Source organism: Ciconia boyciana, chromosome 1 (assembly GCF_034638445.1).
Source record: "Ciconia boyciana chromosome 1, ASM3463844v1, whole genome shotgun sequence".
NCBI lineage: Eukaryota > Metazoa > Chordata > Aves > Ciconiiformes > Ciconiidae > Ciconia > Ciconia boyciana.
Window position 1 is genome coordinate 211,716,158 of NC_132934.1, and position 20,236 is coordinate 211,736,393.

The window sequence follows — 20,236 nt, forward strand, 5'->3', positions numbered from 1 at the left end:
AGTGTCGTGCCTGTATATAGTTCAGTTACTTATGTTTCCTTGATGAACTACGTTGGCTGCATGGCTACCTTTCTCACGGTTTAAAGGCTTCATTTTAAAAAAAGCCCTGTTTACAGCATCCAAGCAAATATACTCAGAATGCAATTTCCAGGCCTGCCTAGCAATGGCCCAACCCCTCTCTGAATGAACACGGTGGCAAAATTACCATCAATTCAGGTGGGCCCAGGTGAAACAATGTTGAGCTTTAGCACAACACTACTGTCCACATTATCTGAGATTTCCTTTTCTGTCCAAAAACAATCTGGAATAATTTTATATAGGGTGTACAGTAGAAGGAGACTCTCCCACCCCTGATTACACTAAACTTGCTGTATACTTTTTTTAAAAACAAAAAAACCTTGCTCACGTTGTGCCTTCTGCACAACTGCACTCTGCCAGTCACTTCGAGAGAATAAAAGATCTCAGTCTACAGTCCAACGAAGCAGTTGAGAACATAGGACCAGCAGATGGGAAGTATGTCCCATAAGCCAGGACTGATGTTCTCAAGCCCACATGACATAGCGTGCACATCCAGAAATCAGGAAAGGTGTATGGACAGCAAATCCCAAATCAAAAAGTAGAACATTTCTGTACTCCAGCGTTCCTCAAAAACCTGTGGGTCTCACTGTTGGCTTCAGAGGAACTTTTTTCTTACTGCATCAACTAAAAGAAAAAGAAGATGGCCCTGATTTATGGCCTTATACTGACTGGTTCAAATTCCTCCCTAGTTTATCGACCCTAAAGTTGATAATAAAAAAGTGACTCTTTAGTCTAGTAGGTTATTTTCAGCTTTAACTAATCTGAGCTCATGTCTGGCTTTGGAACTGCAACAATTATATGAAAGCTAAGATTGATTATTACTGTCCAAAGACACAAAGTAATTAAGCCTACCGAAAAAAAAATTAATTTACTTCTGTAACAGGTGGGGACAAAAGAAAACTGAAGGAAAATAAACAGCACTGAGGATATTAATACATCTGTTCTGTATCTGAATGTCCTTCCAAATAAGTAACTGAAATGAGATTGAAAGTGCAACCCAAGTATCATACAAATACAAGAACGTCTGCATTGAAATTCCATAACTTTTCTTTATTCACTGTGATACATTCAAACAAAAGTGCTCCAGATAACAGCCATAAAGTAAAGGAAATTAAAATAACAAGGCAGAAAAAGACCATCAGATACATATGGTGATTATTCATATTTCAAAGCATTAGTAACTGCTTGTATCTGAGTGCACCAAAAGCCCACATGAGGGTCCATGTTTTTGTACACTGCATCTATAAAAATAATAATCATAGGCAGCTCTAGCAAAAAATGTTTTTCAGAACTAGAGCCAAAGCCATCACGAAGATAAAGCACCATCAGGCATATGTTTACAAATGCCATAGTAATTAGTAGAGTGTAAGAAAGGCTTAGCTGAATTAACATTTTCCTTGTACAGCATAGGGAAGCTCTGCTCAGATTCATTCCTTCCCAGCTCTGCCATTTCACACCAGGGATTGGCATTTGCCCCACAACACCAAGCGCCATGGGCAACTTGGTAAGCTTCAGGAGACACTGAGAGATGGGTGGAAGAGAAACTGGAACTGGAGCCAGTGTCGATCCTCCTATTTAAAAAATAATATTGGCATGGCAGCATGTACTTAGCCATGTTACTGCAATACAGTGGCACAATCCACCTGAGAAACACTGCTTGTACAGGCCGCACTGACTTCCCAATGCTGTTTGCTGAGCTACAACTATTTGGCTGGACTGATTTTACCTATAAAAGACAGTTCTTGTTTCAAACTACAATTCTGCTATACGTCACTGTTATCTGTAAGAGACAGCAGAGCATCACTTCATAGCAAACTCAGACTGCACCCTATAATGTGACTCTATTCCAGCTGCAGAATTACTGAACTGTGCATTTGCCAAGAATTATTTGTAACTCAACAACTTGATGGGGAGGAGGATTCCTACCTCAAGCAACACAAGAAAGAGAAGTCAAGATGCCATACAAATTACACTGCCAAAGGGACACAATAGAGAGACACTTAGAAATCTAGGGTCCCTCTACCTGGTGTATTTTTAGGTAGAACAGCATGGATCTTCAACAAAAAGGGGGAAAACTCAGTAGAACCCTTGTCCTGCTCTCCCCTTTACCTGCTTTGCAGGCAGCAATTCAGATGGCCAGCAAGACCCAAGACAGGCTTCCTCTCTGAAAATCTGAGTTGCTGACACGAGATTTTCCTTAAAAGATCTAAATAGGTCATAACGGAAAACAAGCCTCTGTCCCCATACACTTTCTATAATAGTATATTCATAGGGATCCTGCTAGGTGTAAGGCTATGCTCCAGCTGCTATAAAGATTCAAGCCCGTGTACTATTTATGTTTCCCAAAGCAGGATGCAATGGCACTGCTCATATGACCAACATCATCTTCACAGTCAAGTCCTTGTAACATCAAGGTCTGTTTGTTCAAAAAGCATTTTTCTTAACTATGTTACTAACAAAGTCTCAAATCACTCAGGCCGAAAGAAGGTTAGAAGTGTTATGCAGTTATTTACCCTTCACACTATTTGTGTGGCATTCATCTCCCACAGCACATGCCTTGCCCTTTTCACACTCCCTTTCTCATGCAGGAACACAAAGCTGTAATGTTTGGGTTGCAAACACCATTAAATGCCCCTCTTCAGCCCCCACCAGCATAGAAATATTTTCTTTTAAAAGTTCAGATCAAAGCATTTCTACTAATCCTAGGATTTATTAAAACAAACATTGTAGGCATGAGATAGTCAACAGCGTCCCTTTTATAAGATTCTTTGGAGACGGTTCTGATTTCGTACTGTTTACTGATCCGCCCCTAATTAATCTTCAGTTGCTCAGCTGCAAATTCAGCAAGTCCACCTGCTCCTTCCCCACCCAGCAGACGTCCCTTTCTCCCCAGTTTCGAGCTGTAATGACAGCACCACACAGCCCCTGTCCTGAGAACAAGGTGGCTTGCTTGAAAAGCTATATATCACATCCTGATGTTACAAGATCGTATCACACACATTTGCAACAGAAGTCTAGCCTTTCCCCAGATGAGTAATTAAAACCAGTCATTAAGTGCTTTCAAGGAGTTTCATTGTCTTTATCCTTCCCTGCAGTCAAGGTAGTTGCCTTTGATCCAGTAACAAATCTGTGCGTATTTGAGGGGTGTGATGCGAACAGCTACATTGAAATCCTGTGGGGTGCCATTCATGTCCACCCACTGATGGCCTGAAAATATTCCAATAATTTTACGCTCCCATTTGTGATTCTGCCTCTTCCACATCCTCACGTACACCCCAGATCCACTCGCACCTGGCTGGGCATCACACTGCTGGTACAGCAGGTCATACGTTTCATCTTTGACATCACAGAAACGGTAAACCAGGTTTCCCGGGCGATCATTGTCGTAACCAGAGAAGTGAATCCTCCCTCCAGGCAAGTGTCTTGCTGGTGGGCTCACACCTATCTTCATAAACTTTCTTTTATGAGGCTTCTTCAGCTCCAGCAGGGCATAGTCATAATCCATGCCAATATCATTGGCATTGCCTTTGATCCATCCTTTGGGGACATGTGTCCGTTTCACTCGGATCCACTGGAATTTCATTTTCTCAGGCATTGCTGAGTTGGTGATATTGGCCCCTTTGCTGCCATCTTTCAGTTTGGGCTTTAGAAACCCCACCCGCAGTTTCTGAGCTCCTTTGACATAACTCTTGCCATCATGGATACAATGAGCAGCAGTAAGAACATGCTTTTCAGCTACTAGCGTCCCTGTGCAACCTGTAGATAGCTTCACCGATGTGGAGAATGGGTAATTCAACAAGAAGTCTTTCCCAAAAATGCTAAACCTGCTGTCATAGCCATAGATCTGCCTCTTAGTTCGAGATTTGCCTTGAGACCCATCACCGCTGTTGCTCAGAATATATATGCCCACTTCAGTTTCAGTGAGGCTACCGTTAGCATACAAGGTTTCATAGGACAGGTAGTTCTTCACTTCTTCGTAAGTTGGCAGTGGAGAACTTTTGTGGCACGCTGGGCCACAGGGAGATACCACTTCCAGTCTGGCTTCAGCATCAAACTGCGGTTTGTCCAAGTTAAGAGTAGACTGTGGTAGGATAACTGGAACTCTGTAAGATGGCCAAGTTGGCTTCCAGTGAGAACTGGAGGGCATCACATCTTTAGCAGCACACAAAAGGAGGATTAAAGCGGACAAGCCTGCCATTCTGAATGCCAGCCTGTGGAAAGCAAAAGGAAGTCCAGTTACTCACCCAAACATGTTGCAAGATTAATCTACCTTGCTAAGTAATGGCTTGCTAACAAAGTACAATATAACAGTGGTCAAGTGATTTGAATGGAGCCAACTATCATTAAGTTCTTCAGGCTTCTCAGCATTAAAGTAATACCTTAACATGTATCCTAAAACAAGTGTCCCAGGTTAACACTGAAACACAGGGCATTTAACCCTTAGAGGTGCTGAGCCACCAACTCCCAGTTGACATCAGTGGGAAGTTATGCTATTTGTCTTCACACAGTGTAAAGGAAATTCAGACTCTGTGTAAATTCCTGCATTCAGAAACCATAGCTCCCGCGAAGAGTAAATGTGTCTGTCTTCAGCTAGATTACAGCATTCTCTGAAACCTCCCACCTCCTCTCTGACTCCACTGAGAGAGGTCCTTAAATCACCTCACACCCTTTGCTGTCTTAGCCAGAGACATCAAGCTGATGGTAGGAACAGGCAGGTGGACAAAGAAGGTAACCTGAACAGGAGCTGGGTTGCAGAACATGACCACACGGGAGACTCGCTTCCCCTTGCAACTCATACCAGAGAAAGGTTTCTGCTCCACGCAGCATTCGCTCTGCCCTAGGCTTACATGACAAAGGGTGTTATGATTACACAAGTGCAGCTAATGAAGTAAGTTTACAATTCTTGAGGGAATTTTCAGTTAACATACTGGCTTATTCCTTTATAAACTCAATTAATTAGAAATGCAAACCAACCCCCTCTGAGCACAGGGAGGCAAATGGGACTGTAAATGTGTTTATGAACCACAGGCAGAGTGCCTCAGACTGCAGAGAACAGCGTGCACTAGTACTGTGTCAAGAAAATGTGTAACTTTAGTTTATTTGAAAATTAGCCATACAGCTGAATCGCTGCAGGAGGCATTGCGCCCTGGGCTGGAAGGCAGGCAGGATATCCCTCACACAAAGATTACTCAAACAAAATTTCACAATTATGTTGAGCTTACACATATTTAAAACCCTGCTGAGGTTACACTGATGACAACTGCAGGATCATTCCTGAAATACCTCAAACGAGTAAACCAAAGCAAATCACACAGGAGATGACCACAGCTATCTAAGAACAAAAAAGAAAAATCCTTCTCTCCAATGCTTTTTGTAGGAATACTCCATCCCTAAGCTGCACCAAAAAAGATTTTGGAAGCTACAGACTGCTGAAGTCCAAAGGTGTCCAACTCAAATATTGGGCCTGGATTCTTCCATTGTTGGTAGCATCCTCCTTGGGAATGGAGGCTATAATTAAAGCACACAATGGTTCAAAATATCAATTGACTCATGCAGGATATCAAAACATTTCCATTCCAAAAACCAGACATAGATGAACAGAGCTGATGTTACTGATACCCAGAGAGGCAAGTACTGACTCTTCCAGAAGTGACCATTCTGCTGGTAATTTTTTCATTAACAAACAGGACATCTTTAAAGGGACGTTTTTTTTTCTAGAAGGGTTAAGCTCTATAGAATGTATTGCTTTATACCTAACAGGCAAGTCATGCTGGAAAATACAGGTCATTTTAAACATGAATCAGAACTGCATAATTTTGGATGTCCCAAAATTAGAAAACACTTGCTTATATATTCAAGGAAAACCATCAGCTCCTCTGACTCCTTCCATGGCAGAGATTAATATTTGATGTGGCTGGGTTTTGCAAGCTATCAAATGAGACAGTCTCACGTTGGTATAAGGATGGCCCAGGGAACACTTGCTGTATATCAAATATACTTGTTGTATAACAGTGATTAGGAAAACATAGAAAAAGAAAGTAACAGGGATAAATGATACCACTCCATCCCCACAAAGACAACACACACTGGCATAAGTCAACTGTTACCTGTCCTACTTGTGACAGTGAGGACTGTACACAGAAATGTTTACTGGTCTCCCAGTTAGAAACTGAGAACAGACTAAATCACAGTTATGCTGTGCATCAGGTAGCAGATCCCATCATTAAGAGCATGTATTTATAAGCAGTCTGCTCTCATCTGCTTCACATCAAAGTTATTCCCACAAATTACATTTGAAGCTTTCCTGATAGATGGAATCTCTGTCTAAATTGCACCACTCATGCCACTTCTCGGATCTAAAAATCATTCCTGCTAACTGAGCCAATGCTGGCCTTTGGCTGGTTTATTTAGCTGGCAGGGGAAAATTAGAAATGTCTTGTCAGTTGTTATTTGCACAAGCAGCAAGATTCCCTTGTGCCCGTCAGCGCAGCGACCTGATGAAGGGACTGTGTGCCCAACAGCTTCTCTGCTTCCTCCGAGAGCATCATCGGGGCTGAGAAGAGAAATTACCTCTCCCTGAAACCTGCCCTCCCTTATCTCCCAACCGTCACCACTGCAGCAACGCCAATGCTTTCCAAGGCAGTTTTAGACAGTAGAGGGCAGCCGCCCAATGAAGAGAACACAACAGGAGCTGGGATTCAAGTTGGTCCCCCAAAAAGGCTTCAGAAGACCGTATCTGTGTCTGTGCTGTGCTCTGTAAAGCTTGTCTCTGAGCAAGCCTTCCCACACCCCTCCCCTGCTGCCTCTGTGCTATGATCACATTGCAGATATATAGGATAAAAAAGGCTTTTCATCAATTATGGAACTTCTCTATTATTTAAAATGTTATTAAAACCTAACGATAAAATACAGTTGTGAGTTTATACCTGACCATAGCAGCTAAACAGTGCTCACAAACCAAGGCATTTACTGAAGTCTTCGTAATTATGTCTTATCTGGAGACATAACTGGTACTACATCAGTTCTGGGCTGCAATAAATAGAATAAATATCTCCTATTTATAAGAAGATGCCAAATTAGTGCATAGTACCCCTTTCTGTGCAGATCCTTCCTCTTTAAAAAATAAAATGCTTAAGCGGAAAAATGAAGGAATTTTAAAAGTAGTCTAAATTTAAAGAGAGACCCACCAGTTAGCCTCTCCTTTCCTTTTCCTTTCTCTTTTTGTTTAAAACAAAAACAAAAATCTGAAAAAACCAGGGTTAACACCCTCTACGTTCAGCTACTTACTCGTGGGTGACCCTGAAAGATGTCCTCAAACAGAACAAACTGGTAAGAAGCGAGTACTTCCCTGAACGGCTATCACAAAACAATACTGAATGAATTACGATGTGCTGCTCTACTGTAGTACTGCTCTTCTGTTTCTATTTAAACTGTGTCATAAACTCAATCCACCCTTTGACTCAGTACAAAGCCCTGCTCTGATATCCAGCCTAGGAACCCCCTAGAAAGCGGTTTGTACATAATCACACTTGCTAATGGCATTAAAATTTAGAGAATGGAAACAGTGACAGCTACCCTGGGGCTCCCCATGCCACTAAAACACTTTACAGACACGTTTCCCTGCCTGCTACGGGCATTCATGCCTTGAGATAGATGTTGGTGAAAGAGAACTGCCTTGTTCAGGACGGACATGAATCATTTTCTAATAAGCAAGTAATTTTTCTGGAAGAGTTCACTACTTCAGGGGTGGTTCTTGTAATAGATGGTTAAATAACAATAAATCTTGAAACATACAGTATGAAAGCCTGTGAAGCGAACAGTCTCCATTACATTTTGAAATGAAGAAAGTTTTTCCACAGTGCTGGAAGCCAGAATGGCAAAAAAAGAAAAAAGGGGGAAAAAAAAAAAGAAAGAAAACCAAGAGAGTAAGAGAGAAAAACTTGCCTCAAACCAAATTATAAAGGTGAACTAAATCACTGTCACTGCCGTGCCAAAATACCTCGGCTGCTTTTCTTAGTCACGGAACTTGTTAAAACACAGCAAAAATAACCGAGTCGCACTTTAAGAATTACAGAAGCCTTACTGCCATTAAAATCTAACATCTCTATCAGCCTGCCTGCGATGCTGAGGGTGGTGTGAGAGTTACACTGCCTTACCCGCTAGACCGAGGGCTGTAAGAAGAGACGTCTCAGAAAACCTGAAACAAACTTTGATACTGGCAGGCCAAGGGTGTCTGTTAACACATACAACGGGCACAGCGGGTATTTTGACACGTGTGTCAATGACACACACACAGAGAGGAAAGGGATCATATTATGTGTTTACCACTTAGTCCAATTCCTATAGAATAATTTTACTGCCTCCTTTCACCTTCTTTCCTTTCGCCTCTTTCTCCCTCCCTGCATGTAAAGCAGCTTCAGTTTCACTGTACAAGAGCAAACTGTTACAGGCAGACAGTAACTTGAATAAAGCGGCAAGCTGTAAGCGCGGGCATGCATCCCCAGGGCTATCAAACCACCTGGGCGATGCACAGCACCGGGGCAGCCGCGAAAGCGGGGTCTCCGGCGGGACTTACCGACCCCTCGGACCTCGTTCGGGGCAGGAGCCGAACAACCGCCGCAAGGCTCCAGCAACCACTTCGCTGAAGGGATTGCGTAATATACGCCTAATAAACCCAACAGACTGATGTTCTCAGTCACGGTGATGAATCAAAGTACAGGACCGCAGCGGCTCAACCGGGGAGCTACTTCTGACGCCTCGCAAGTGTGAAACGCAGCGAAGACGATTTTTTTATCAGCCGCTTCCTCACCAGACGCGCCTTCAAAGTTAGTCACCGACATCAGCGAGCAGCGGTGCTTGCCGCTCCGGCCGTCCCAGCGGCAGGGACCCGACGCGGGGACCGGCGGGGAGAAGCCGCGTTATCCCTTTTGTTTGCCCGCCGCCGGAGAGGCAGGGCCGGGTGCGCTCCCGTTGATGCCAGCGGGGTTAAAAACTGAGCTCTGCGAGGAGGGCTCGCCCCGAGCCGGGACAGCGGCTCCCGCAGCCCGGCTGGCGGCAGCGCCCGGCGGGGACGGCCGGTGCCCCGCAGCGCCGGGCTCCCCGCGGCTCCGCGCCCGCCGGCAGGTGAAGCGCTGGCCCCGGGGGCACCGAGGGGCGAGAACGGCCCACGCCATCCTCCCCGCCGCCCCTTTGTCCCCCGGGGTGACCCGCGCCCCGCCGCACCCTCCCGAGCGGCGGGACCCGCTACCTACCAGCTCCCCGTGGCGGCGGCTTCTCCGGCAGCCGTCAGGCAGGTGGCGGGGCCGGTCCCATCACTCCCGCCGCCTCCGCGGGGCTGGGGGGCGCCTCCCCGCTCCCTCCCGCCGGGCGCCGTCCCTCAGAGGCGCGCTCCGAGCGGGGCGGAGCGGCGTGGGGCGGAGCGGATCCCTCCCGCAGGTGCCTCCCGCCGCCGCCGAGCCCCGCTCCGCCCCGCAGCGCTCCCGGCGGCGAGCCGCCCTCTGCCCGCCCCACCGTCCGCGGGGGGCCGCGCCGGGCGAGGCCGGGGCCGAGGCCGAGGCCGTCCCTCCGCGCAGGCCTCCCCCCGCGGGCCGCCGCCCCTGGGCACCCGGTGGGGCGTCACCCCCTTTTTTCCCTCTTATCCTGCTATTTTCATTTATTTCCTGAGGAAAACCGTATTTTTTTTCCTCATCCTTGTTTTTATTCGCGGTGTCCCAGCACTGCGGGCAGCTCAGGGGCCACCAACCCCTCACCCCAGGCTGCCCCAGGGCTGGGGCGGGAGGTTTTGGGGTGCATTGGTGACACTTCCGTGGCCTCGAGGGCACCAGGCTCTTTGTCCCCAATGTCTGGGTCCCCAGCGTGGCAGGTCCCTTCTCGGAGGGTCCCCAGGTGTGGGGTGAGCCCCCAGGGTCCCTCCTGCCGTCACAGGGCGTACGCGGATGCTCCAGGAGCTCCGCGGTCTGTCACCTATGGTGCCTCATCAGGCAGATATTTGAATTTAATTGTCAGACACATTCTTTGCATGGGTTTTAATTACCTGTCCTTCTTGAATCCTTATAATGATATCTGGCAAGAAAAGAGGAAACCAGAGCCAAGAAGACAAAAATCCTGCAATACGTTTTAACTCCGCGAGAAAAATCCACAAAAGGTTCTGCCAAAATTCCCAGCTGATCGCCATTACCCCAGAAAGGAAATATAAATTTCACAGGAATCAATTTATTTGCTGCCTTCTGCTGGCCTCTTCACCCCGCTGCTACCCTTACAAAGGACCAGGAGAGCTTGAAGCACGGCGAAAGCTCTGCCCCACACACAGACCCTATGTAAGGAGCTGAGATGTTACAGGATTTTACATTCTTTGACATGATTTTTCTAATTTGCATTTACTTGGGGCTAGCACCAACCCCATTTGGGTCTGTGGAAAGGTTTTAACAGATGTTTGGAAAAAGCAAGTGCTACAAAAATCGTAACTATTCAGACAAGTCTTTCTCAGCTATGAATGATTAGAGGAGAATTACAACGTGAGGGAGAGGTCCCCAGGGGTAGAAGGCAAACATCTCCAGCGGAAACACAGCTAGAGAATACAACTGGTGTTCGGGGGAAGCTAAGGCTGGTGACACCAGCTCAGCTGCTCTTGGGCCACCAGGAAATGATCATGCAACAGCAAGGAAGATTCCTGGAGTATCAGTAGGCAGCTAACAAGTAAGACTCCATCAGCAATGCCATACTAATCACGGATCCTTTCCTTATCTGGACTCTGCGTCTACTCATCTTCTGATCAGAAACGCAGTCCCACTGCTCAGGAGGCTTTGCCTTGTACACCTCTCTCTGCTGTTTTGCATGGATGGAGGAGTTGGCCCATGTCTTGTAGTGGGTGAAAGCGTTGTGAGGTTTGGTTATGTAGTGGGAGTCAGGGCTGCAGCAGTGGTCCAGGTGGGCTCTTGCTTTCCATGGGCATACAGCCTCTTCTGTCACAACTGCCATGTGTGCTCCAGGGCCTTCCCAGCTTTCCTCTCACAGGTCTTCCTGACTGCAGTCGGTCACCACACCAAACGAGGCCTCTTGATCACTTTTACTCTTCTGACAGATTGCCCAGCAGTCCCTTCTAGATGACCGCAAAGCCTCCACTGAACAACTCTCTCTATGTCCCTTTCCTGCTTTATCTCAAATGTATCAAGTCTTCCTGTATCACACAGCTGTTTTCAAGAGTCTCAGTGGGAAGAAGGAATAAATATTAGCATAATTGTTTTCTTCTTTGTATGTTTTCCCCAATTTTTTATTTACAGTGACTGTGAATACATTCTGACTGACTAAGGAAGGACTGTTTGATCTCCAGACACAAATTCAAACAGACGCAATCCTAGAAGATATGACACTGAGAAACGTTTACAGCAGGCAGGGGGGCAGAGCTACAAGACACTGCTGAGACACACATGGTGGGATTCCCTCACTTAACTGTAGGGGTTTTGGATGCGCTGGGCTATCCATGATACAGTACAGGACTACAGACCTGCCCCGTCTGGAGCGGCAGCTGAAAGTCAGTGCTGGAAAAGATAAAGGCACCCCATCCAAAAAAAGTGTCTATGTAAATGTCCATAGTTAGAGACATCACACCACACTTCCCATGGTTTCCTGGTGTGTCTCCGTCTTCCTGTGACTGACTGCTGTCTCTCTACTTCTGATTAGGGGAAAGGATCATCTTCTTTTTGTGTTATGTTTGTACAGCACCTGCCACACTGGGGAGCTGGTCCGTAGCTACCAGTCCACGGTATTTCAGTTTATAAGACATTATGTGCCTCTCCATACAACACAGATAGATGAATAGGAGCCACAAGGCTTGGTGTCTACAGAACTCCTCCTGAAAATGCAACGTTAAAGAAAGTGTTGGGCAAAACTTTCATGTCAAAAGGAGCGGAGAAGAATGTTTAGTTCGAAATTTGGTTACAAGACATTTGGTTACCATAAAAATTTCTAGATTTTTATTATTTTTAGGGCATACATTGAACCATAAGCTCAGAAAAGACAGTTCGCCTGGCCTGTCTTAATGCCTGCCTTAAGAAAAAATGAACCACTGCCCAGTTCTCTCCAGCAGCTATAAACAAAATCTAACGTTTTAACTTTCAAAAGAGGAAAAAAATGCCAATTATAGATTTTTTTTCCCCCCCTATGTGTATCGTTCTTAAGAAACAAGAGCTCTGGTGAAATTGGGCTGCACAAGCTTTTTTTAAAAAAGAGTGAAGTCCAAGACCTCAGTGTTACTGTGAGCCATTGTTGAGGCAAAGAGCAGTAAGTGACAACATACGTCAGGGTGAAGAGGTATTAGCTGTACTACATTGTCAAGTGATAACACACACACTGACTTTTCAGCACCTTGCCAGTAAGCTGAAAATGAAACAGTCTACAGGTGGGAGCCCTAATGAATGGCACTGTCAGGAGATAATTTCTCATGGTTGAAAAAATCTTTTATTCTGCAGGGAAGTGAAGTAACCTGGCATTATGGGCCTGCGCCAGATTCCGCCACAGACAATGGAGTGATTTCAGAGGCCACTGAGTCTGGAAGGAAGAATGACAACCCACAGTTGGCTCAAATGAGTCCTCCCATTGCTCACTGCTGATGTAATGCAGCAGAAAAGGCCTTGGAGTTCACCACTGCAATGGCAGCTATCCAGCGGGCTCCCTCTACCTTCCCGGGGACAGAGACCCCTGCTCACAGATGCCGTTTCCCAAAGCTGTTTCTAACTGCGGGAGGAAGGACGCTCTCTATCCTTTTGAAAACAGTCTGTTTTGAAGGCAAGGGTGATGCAGACTGGGACTTTGGAGAAGCAAGTCCTGTCTTCATCTCTGTCCCTACCTCATTGCAGGACTTCAGGAAGGCTCTGTTGCCTCGGTTCCCAATCTGTGCAATGAGTGTGAGAGAGCATGTCCTATCTGAATGCCGCGTTATGATGAAAAATACAGTGGTGACTGCCCCATGACTGGGTGCTGTGATGACGGGAAGGGGAAGGCCAGACATTTGCCTCAGCTATGTTGCACCATAAGATGATACTACCAGAGAGAACGAACTCTTTTTCTCACATTTTCCAAGACTGTGGATGCAAGGGTGGTGGGGGAGGCACTTATTCCTAGTTCCCAGAAGGAAGATGCTTTTACTGCCAGCTCTTAAAGGAAGCACGTGAGGACTGAGAATCTGAGTTGTTTCGCTTATGCAAAAGATTGCCAAGTGGGAAAACTGACAGCTGAATGTATACAATGTCCTTCCTGTGTTGGTAAAAATCTTGTAATCAGCGAGTGTGACGCAGTGGAGCAGGGTGAAGGACTCTAGCCTTGGAGAGGATTCCTCTGCCCAAATAAAGACAACTAAAAGCTAGGCATGACCACCCTAGGTTCCTTTTGCAGGCCTTTAGGGGAAACCTCAGAGGGCGATTTATTACATCATAAAATAGGATATAAGATAGGCCAGACAATCATTCCTTAAAAGCACTCATTTCCTTCCATTGTCTGTTAGGAGAGGTTAAATCTAGCTTTTTGATGCCTGCACTTAAATGAAGTGAATCCCACTCAGTGTGTCCATCTTCTTCCTGGGTGAGTAAGGGTATTTGAGCATCTAGTTGCAATTCATCCTAACAGGGGAAGGTTTCTACTGCACAGTTCCACCTGCAGACGTAATTCTGCAAATAAAGAGCTTTGCCTGAGACAACTCAAGCTTTACAGAAAGTTCTAAAATTATTGGAAAAGTAATCTACTACTATATGGGAAACACAAGAGGTAACATTGGACTGAAAATAGAGTATGTTTAGGAATAATTTTGTAGTTTGGTGGGTTTTTTTCCCCCTCAGAATTCTCAGTTGAAAGGCTTATTGGGATTATCTATATCTGTCACACAGGGCATGGCATTCTCTAAATATCTGCTTGAAACAGAGTATATTATGTAGAAAGTTTTGATTGAACTATGAGATCCATAGAAAGAAGAAAATGAGGGAGAACATTCTGAATTCAGTTTGGTTCAAAACTCACAGCTATATATAATATATATGCTCTTAACTATTCAGATCTTGGGAATTACTGCTATTCATATTACTGAAAACATTTCTGACAAGTGATATTTAAACTAACAGTGCCCCTTTAATTTCACGATAGTGAAAACTTGTTGAAATAAAACAGGCATCTGGATTTGCTCCAGCAAGACTGAGATTCTTGTAAGACACTGCATCTTCACCTTTTGGATAAACAGCATATCAATACAGTGAAGTAATCCCAAAATAACAGCTTAAAAATAAAACATTCACTGCAACTGCAGTCCCTGAGAACTTCAGGAATTTCCTGAAAAAGGGAATCTTCAGTGTTATGCAAAACTGGATCACATTCGTCACTGCTGTTCTTGTTTTCATGCTAGCCTGTGTCTATCCGCTGGGTTTAGATTCTGCTGTAGGTTTCACTGCTCCGTCTGGCAGTTTTGAATCCACCATACAGTCATCTAAGAATAGTGAGCTATAACATTTTATAAGTGCTGTATGTGACTGTGAAGTTACTGTATAGTTAGAAGGTCACTGAGGTTATTAATAGATGGCTTTTCAGCTCCAGTTGGAGACCATACTCTCCTTGTGCCAACTTGTTTAAAGAGAAGCCTGTGTTCAATGCACGCAGAAAAGGAGAAGGTTCTCCCTGCAGTGAGAGCCCACGCCAGCAGATGAGCTGGGCATAGTGTTTGGTCAAACCTTTCACCATCTGCCCGTCAGCCTTTGCAGTGATGTTGCTTGGCTAATGCTGGGAAGGGCCTTTCCTAGTCCTGTTGTACAGCAAGAATTGGTAGGATTTCCCATAAGCTACTTGAGCTCAGACTTAGTCTGATGCCTGGTCATGTTGCACCCAGCATGAAGGCACCCTGAAGTTAGCAGTGTGACTCACTCTTAAGTGAGGGACCACATCATATTTCAGACTATGTTCTAGCTACGGTCCGTCTGGCAGTGCAGACAGAGCCTATGCCGTTAAAACTTCCCTCAGGGAGAGGAAGGGTTGGAGGTGGTGTTCTTGGCAAGATCATCCTGCAATGGATGTAGGCCCTGTGGGGACACCTAAAGCAGGTGTATCTCCCTGGCTTAGGGAGACAAAGAAAAAGGAAAACCAGGCAGGAATTGGGACTATTTCAATGAGCAGTTCTACCTTAATTTCTCAGTCAAATAAGCCTTTGCTGGTAGAATTTCTGTGAGTTCACATAACACCTGTGAATCAGTGCTCCTAAGGGGAATGAACATAGGGGTCCAGGGCATACAGGAGGGCTGTTTAGCCATCACAGCCAGCACATGGGACTGTCTGATAGGGGCCTATGGTCTGAAACGTGAAGAGGAGTCGTATTAGAACCAGGAGAGGTCAGTTATGATTAGCTTGGAAACAAGTAAACAAGATTAACCTCAGCTAATTTTAGCCACCTAAAAATTATGCCAGTAGCCTAAGGAAGGCCATCTTTCAGTCAGAGGAGAGGAGGCATCTCCAGAGGGCAATCCATCCCACCCATGTTAGATGCTGCAGTTATTATGGAATGAACTGCAGTCTGGAATTATTTTCTCTTGGGCGTCAGTAGAGGCAGCCTAGACAGCTCATGTGGAGAGGACATGTGGCTTTTAAAGTTAGACGGCAATACATCGTTCAGAGTTAAGTGCTCCTCATCAGAGAATTGCTCTTGGGCAGCTCTTGTTCACATCTTGTCAAGATGAGCTTGGCTTGTTTTCCAAATCTAGTGTATCCAGCTATGAAAACAGTGATGATTTTTCTCCCAAATAGGCAACCTGTTTCACTAACCTATGATCCTTTTCCTTCCCTCGTGGCAGATGACATCTTTCATTTGCAAGGTAATAATTGCGATTTTATGCTTCTCAGCTGTGACTGCAGCTGCAGTACTGTATTTAGTTCTGGCTACCTAGTTCCATGTGAGACATAGACAAATTGGAGGTGATTAAGAAAAAAAAATAAACAAAAAATGATTAAAGGTAAATAAAGAACACTTGTATAGTTTATCATAGGATGAATCTAACAGTCTACACTTGCAGTGTAGAGTATATAGGACCCTAAGGAGGAATTATTTCACATGGCACTAAAGAGTATAATGACAAGAGTATAATGCAATGAGATAAGAAAAGACATATTTGGGCTAAATGTCGCCAGAAAAATTTCTGACTGTGTGAACTGGTTGTGAAATAGTATCCCAGGGGATTTCCCCCCCCCCTCAAGGATATATAAACTGTGTAAGGCAAAACATTAGGAAAGGGAACAATCCTGAATATCATGTAGCAGTTTAGGTAATCCAATAGGTCTTTCCCAGCACTAATTACTACAATCTACAGTTCAAAGCCTGGAAGATAAGAAAACCATTTGATCATATGTCTTGCAGAGACACATCCCATAATGAATATTTATAGCAAGTCTGGATTTCTTGTAACTTATTTCCGACACAGTGGGCCTTTGAGTGCATTTCAAAACTCAAAGATGAATGTCTAAAAATAGCCCTGTGCTGCTCTATACTATGTACCAGGGACTTACTGGTGGTCTGTAAATATTTCCTCTCTCAAATGTACTCAGAGAAAAAGCCTGTTTCCAAAATGTCAAATCTGTGCACCCGGTCTGCACTCTTTCAGTTAAGTTGGGTTCCCTTCTGTACCAAGGAGAGAGGTTTAAGTGGAAGAATTTAATTTTTAATGACATGTGTACAGCCTCACACAAGCCGAATCAGATAAAGATATAGATACTACGGTCCTGAGTCTAGGACCAGGTCCACACCAGGAACTGAGTGATGCATCAAACCTTTAAATATCATTTAGAATTTAACATAACTTTCTCATCCTCATCCTCATTGAAAATATGAACTAAGATAAGCAGGCTATAGGTATCTGCCTACATTTAGCAATAGCCTGAGTTGCTAAATTTAGTAAGTCTGAGAGGCATCCCGTATAACTCCATGGCATCATTCCATGGCCACCTTGGCAGGTGGGCACCTGGGACAGGAAAGGAGTGGGCAGTCCACCTGACCCAGACATCCACACAGATACTCCCTGAGTGGTAGTTCAGCCACACTCAGGGGAAGTAAAGGTCCTGTCACTGCCCTCATCGTAGTGTATTAGTAGGAGGATCCCATATAACTACTGACTGGAGTAGCGGGCCTGCGCCATGAGGAAAGACCCCAGCCAGAAGCACCAGCTTTTGCTGTACCTTAGGTGCTACAAAACACTTTGGCCTGTCTTCACTTGATAGTCAAGTTACCCACACGAAGAGGGTTTTATAGCTGGAAGGAAGCATTGTGATCTAGCCTGACATCCTGCACTACCCAGGGGACTTCTCTGCCCCTGGTCACTAGTCTTGTTTGGGCTAGAAAGACATTTTAAAGAACAGTCAGTCTTGAGCTAAAAATTATCACAGTGTAGGTATACATTACAGCCTTTGGTTCATCATTGTCTAGTTATTTCTATTTATATTTCAGCTGTTTATCAAGATATGTTATGGTCAAAGGCCTTAAAAGTCTAAGTATTCTGTATCAGTACAATTACTGTTATTCTAAAACTTGCAATACTTGCAAAAAGCAGTATTATTCTTTGACAAAATCTGTTTCCGTAAGTCTTAATTATATTACTTTATTCCTTTGTGAACTATATCATCAATCTGACTACGTGGTCTGAGATTGGAATGAGGTAGAAAAGCGCACAGTTATCTGGGTAATTCCATATATCCTATTCAAATACTCATATCACCTTCACTTTCTTCCAGACCTTTACATTTTTCCTTCTGCTTTAGGACTAATTGAAAATTGACAGTAATGGTCAAGAGAGCTTCTTGACAAGTTTTCGAAAACTCCTGATTTTAACATGTCTAATTTTAGTAACAGCTGTAAGCAATAATATTTAACTCTTGGAATGATACCTCTGTTAGCTGGCAAGGCTAATGTATATTTTCCATGTGGATTTTCAGTCTAGGAAACTGTTGTATGTAATTTTTAGAAAGTCCCACTGTCACTGTGGGAAATCCAGAATACACCATTCAGACTAAGTCACTTTCTCTATACATTGCAGAGAGATATTTTAAGTAGATATTTATCCTGTGGTTCAAAAAAGTTTGATCAATTGTTTCCCTTATCAGTGACAGAAAGAGGCAATGCCATTTTTGACATACAATTTCTGCTATTTTGAGATCACTACTTGCTGGCTTAGTTACAACAAGTGATTTAAACTGTCTGATCACAGAAATCCTGCCACTAAATTCAGTAATATCAGTTAGGTCAAACTGATGTTTATTAATAAGCAGGCAAGTTCCCCTTGCTTATTTTCTAAACTGAGTACTAGCTTAAGGAAAATTAGATAGTTGCTTCTTTGCAAGTGTCTTGGTTGCTTTGCTGATTTCTTTCATGATGTTTTAAATTTGTGCTAATGAGCGTGCTTTTGTTCTACCTTTTCACTCTGCTCTTTTTTTACCAGCTTAATGCTCCAGCCTGATTCCAGAGAAGTCTGTATGCCTTTCCGTTGATTGGGAGGCCATCTAAACTATCCCATTTCCCTAGGAAAAGTAGGCCAACATTTCCCAAAGCTTTAACTTGAACTATTTACCTCACTTCTACCTAGCTTCTGCCTAGCATTTACCAGTTCTTCCAGATCATTTGAACATTCTTCTTAGTGGCTCCCTGCTGAGATCTCTACTCTCAGTACGTGGGATGACCTGTCATTCATATTCATTTAGACCATCAGTAGTGTCGTGGTTTAACCCCAGCCGGCAACTAAGCCCCACACAGCCGCTCGCTTACTCCCCCACAGTGGGATGGGGGAGAGAATCAGAAGGGTAAAAGTGACAAAACTCGTGGGTTGAGATAAAGACAGTTTAATAGGGAAAGCAAAAGCCGTGCACGCAAGCAAAGCAAAACAAGGAATTAATTCACTCCTTCCCACGGGCAGGCAGGTGTTCAGCCATCTCCAGGAAAGCAGGGCTCCATCACGCGTAACGGTGACTTGGGAAGACAAACGCCATCACTCCAAACATCCCCCCCTTCCTTCTTCTTCCCCAGCCTTCTATGCTGAGCATGACGCCATATGGTATGGAATAGCCCTTTGGTCAGTTGGGGTCAGCTGTCCCGGCTGTGTCCCCTCCCAGCTTCTTGTGCACCTGGCAGAGCATGGGAGGCTGAAAAGCCCTTGATTTAGTATAAACACTACTTAGCAACAACTAAAACATCTCTGTATTATCAACACTGTTTTCTGTACAAATCCAAAACATAGCCCCATACTAGCTACTATAAAGAAAATTAACTCTATCTCAGCTGAAACCAGGACAAGTAGTCATTAAATCTATTTAGAGAACCATAGAATAATCTAGGTTGCCTCTGGCAATCTTCCAGTCCAACCTCCTGCTCAAAGAAGGACCAAGTCCAAAGCTGAGCCTTAGATTCACCTCTTAAGTCCAATAAAGGCCCTCTCTTGCAGAATATCCATCAAGGACCATCTGCTGCCTTTAAACAGGTTGCAAGTTCTTTATAGGAACGTGTACAGCCTCACAGGTTGAGATTTCCAGTGATCTACCCCATACCCTCTGTTCTTTTCTGAACATCTTGTGTGTATGTGGCTGAAGAAAACAATTAATAGCAAGTTTAGTGGTTATGTGCAAGAGTGCCTTGATTCTGTTCTCAAAGACAAGTGAAAAACAATGAAAACAAGCAACCTCTTTTTTCTCATTTTCTTCAAATGTCTTATAAAAATATTTCCCTGCAATTTTTCATATGTTGTTTACCAGATTTTTTTTATTTATTTACTGTGTTGAAGCTGGGTTGGCAGGCCTGTGGCATACAGCAGATTAATTTCCTGAGAACTTACTCAGTTTCCTTACTCTAACTGAAGAGTCGGGTTTGATAAAGTGAAATAGGGTGAAACGTAAGAGTTTGTGATGTATAGGAGATCGACTTAGATAATATTGTGCATCTTTTACTGTATCAATCTGAAACTATTAAAGGCATGGATTAAAATAAACATGATGTCCTGATACAAAAGCTACAACATGTATGCATGACTCAAAGTATGCTAACTTTACTGATTTGGAGACACACCATTAACCTATTTTAAAATAAATACTTAACAAGCACTTGTTAAATATTTCCTGCATTGCCAGCATGAAGGAATAAGGATACAATTCTCCATTGTAC

General features: G+C 44.2%; 1 protein-coding gene across 3 annotated transcripts; it reads right to left on the reverse strand.

Moving 5' to 3' along the window:
• Nucleotides 1-1,113: 1,113 nt before the first annotated feature.
• Nucleotides 1,114-9,512, reverse strand: PRSS23 (serine protease 23). 3 transcript variants are annotated; one of them, XM_072850764.1, is made up of 2 exons: nucleotides 9,330-9,512; nucleotides 1,114-4,289 (listed from the first exon to the last, which is right to left on the reverse strand). In XM_072850764.1, exon 2 carries the CDS (start codon nucleotides 4,274-4,276, stop codon nucleotides 3,158-3,160), a length of 1,119 nt encoding a protein of 372 aa, XP_072706865.1. In that variant the 5' UTR covers nucleotides 4,277-4,289; nucleotides 9,330-9,512; the 3' UTR covers nucleotides 1,114-3,157. The 3 variants fall into 3 exon arrangements, with proteins under 3 accessions (XP_072706865.1, XP_072706866.1, XP_072706868.1); XM_072850765.1 differs by lacking the exon at nucleotides 9,330-9,512 and adding an exon at nucleotides 8,654-9,189; XM_072850767.1 differs by lacking the exon at nucleotides 9,330-9,512 and adding an exon at nucleotides 7,366-7,488.
• Between the last annotated feature and the right edge of the window lie 10,724 nt (nucleotides 9,513-20,236).

Excerpts from the sequence above, each read along its gene's own strand:
- PRSS23 (XM_072850764.1), bottom strand. The coding sequence starts at position 4,276 with ATGGCAGGCTTGTCCGCTTTAATCCTCCTTTTGTGTGCTGCTAAAGAT.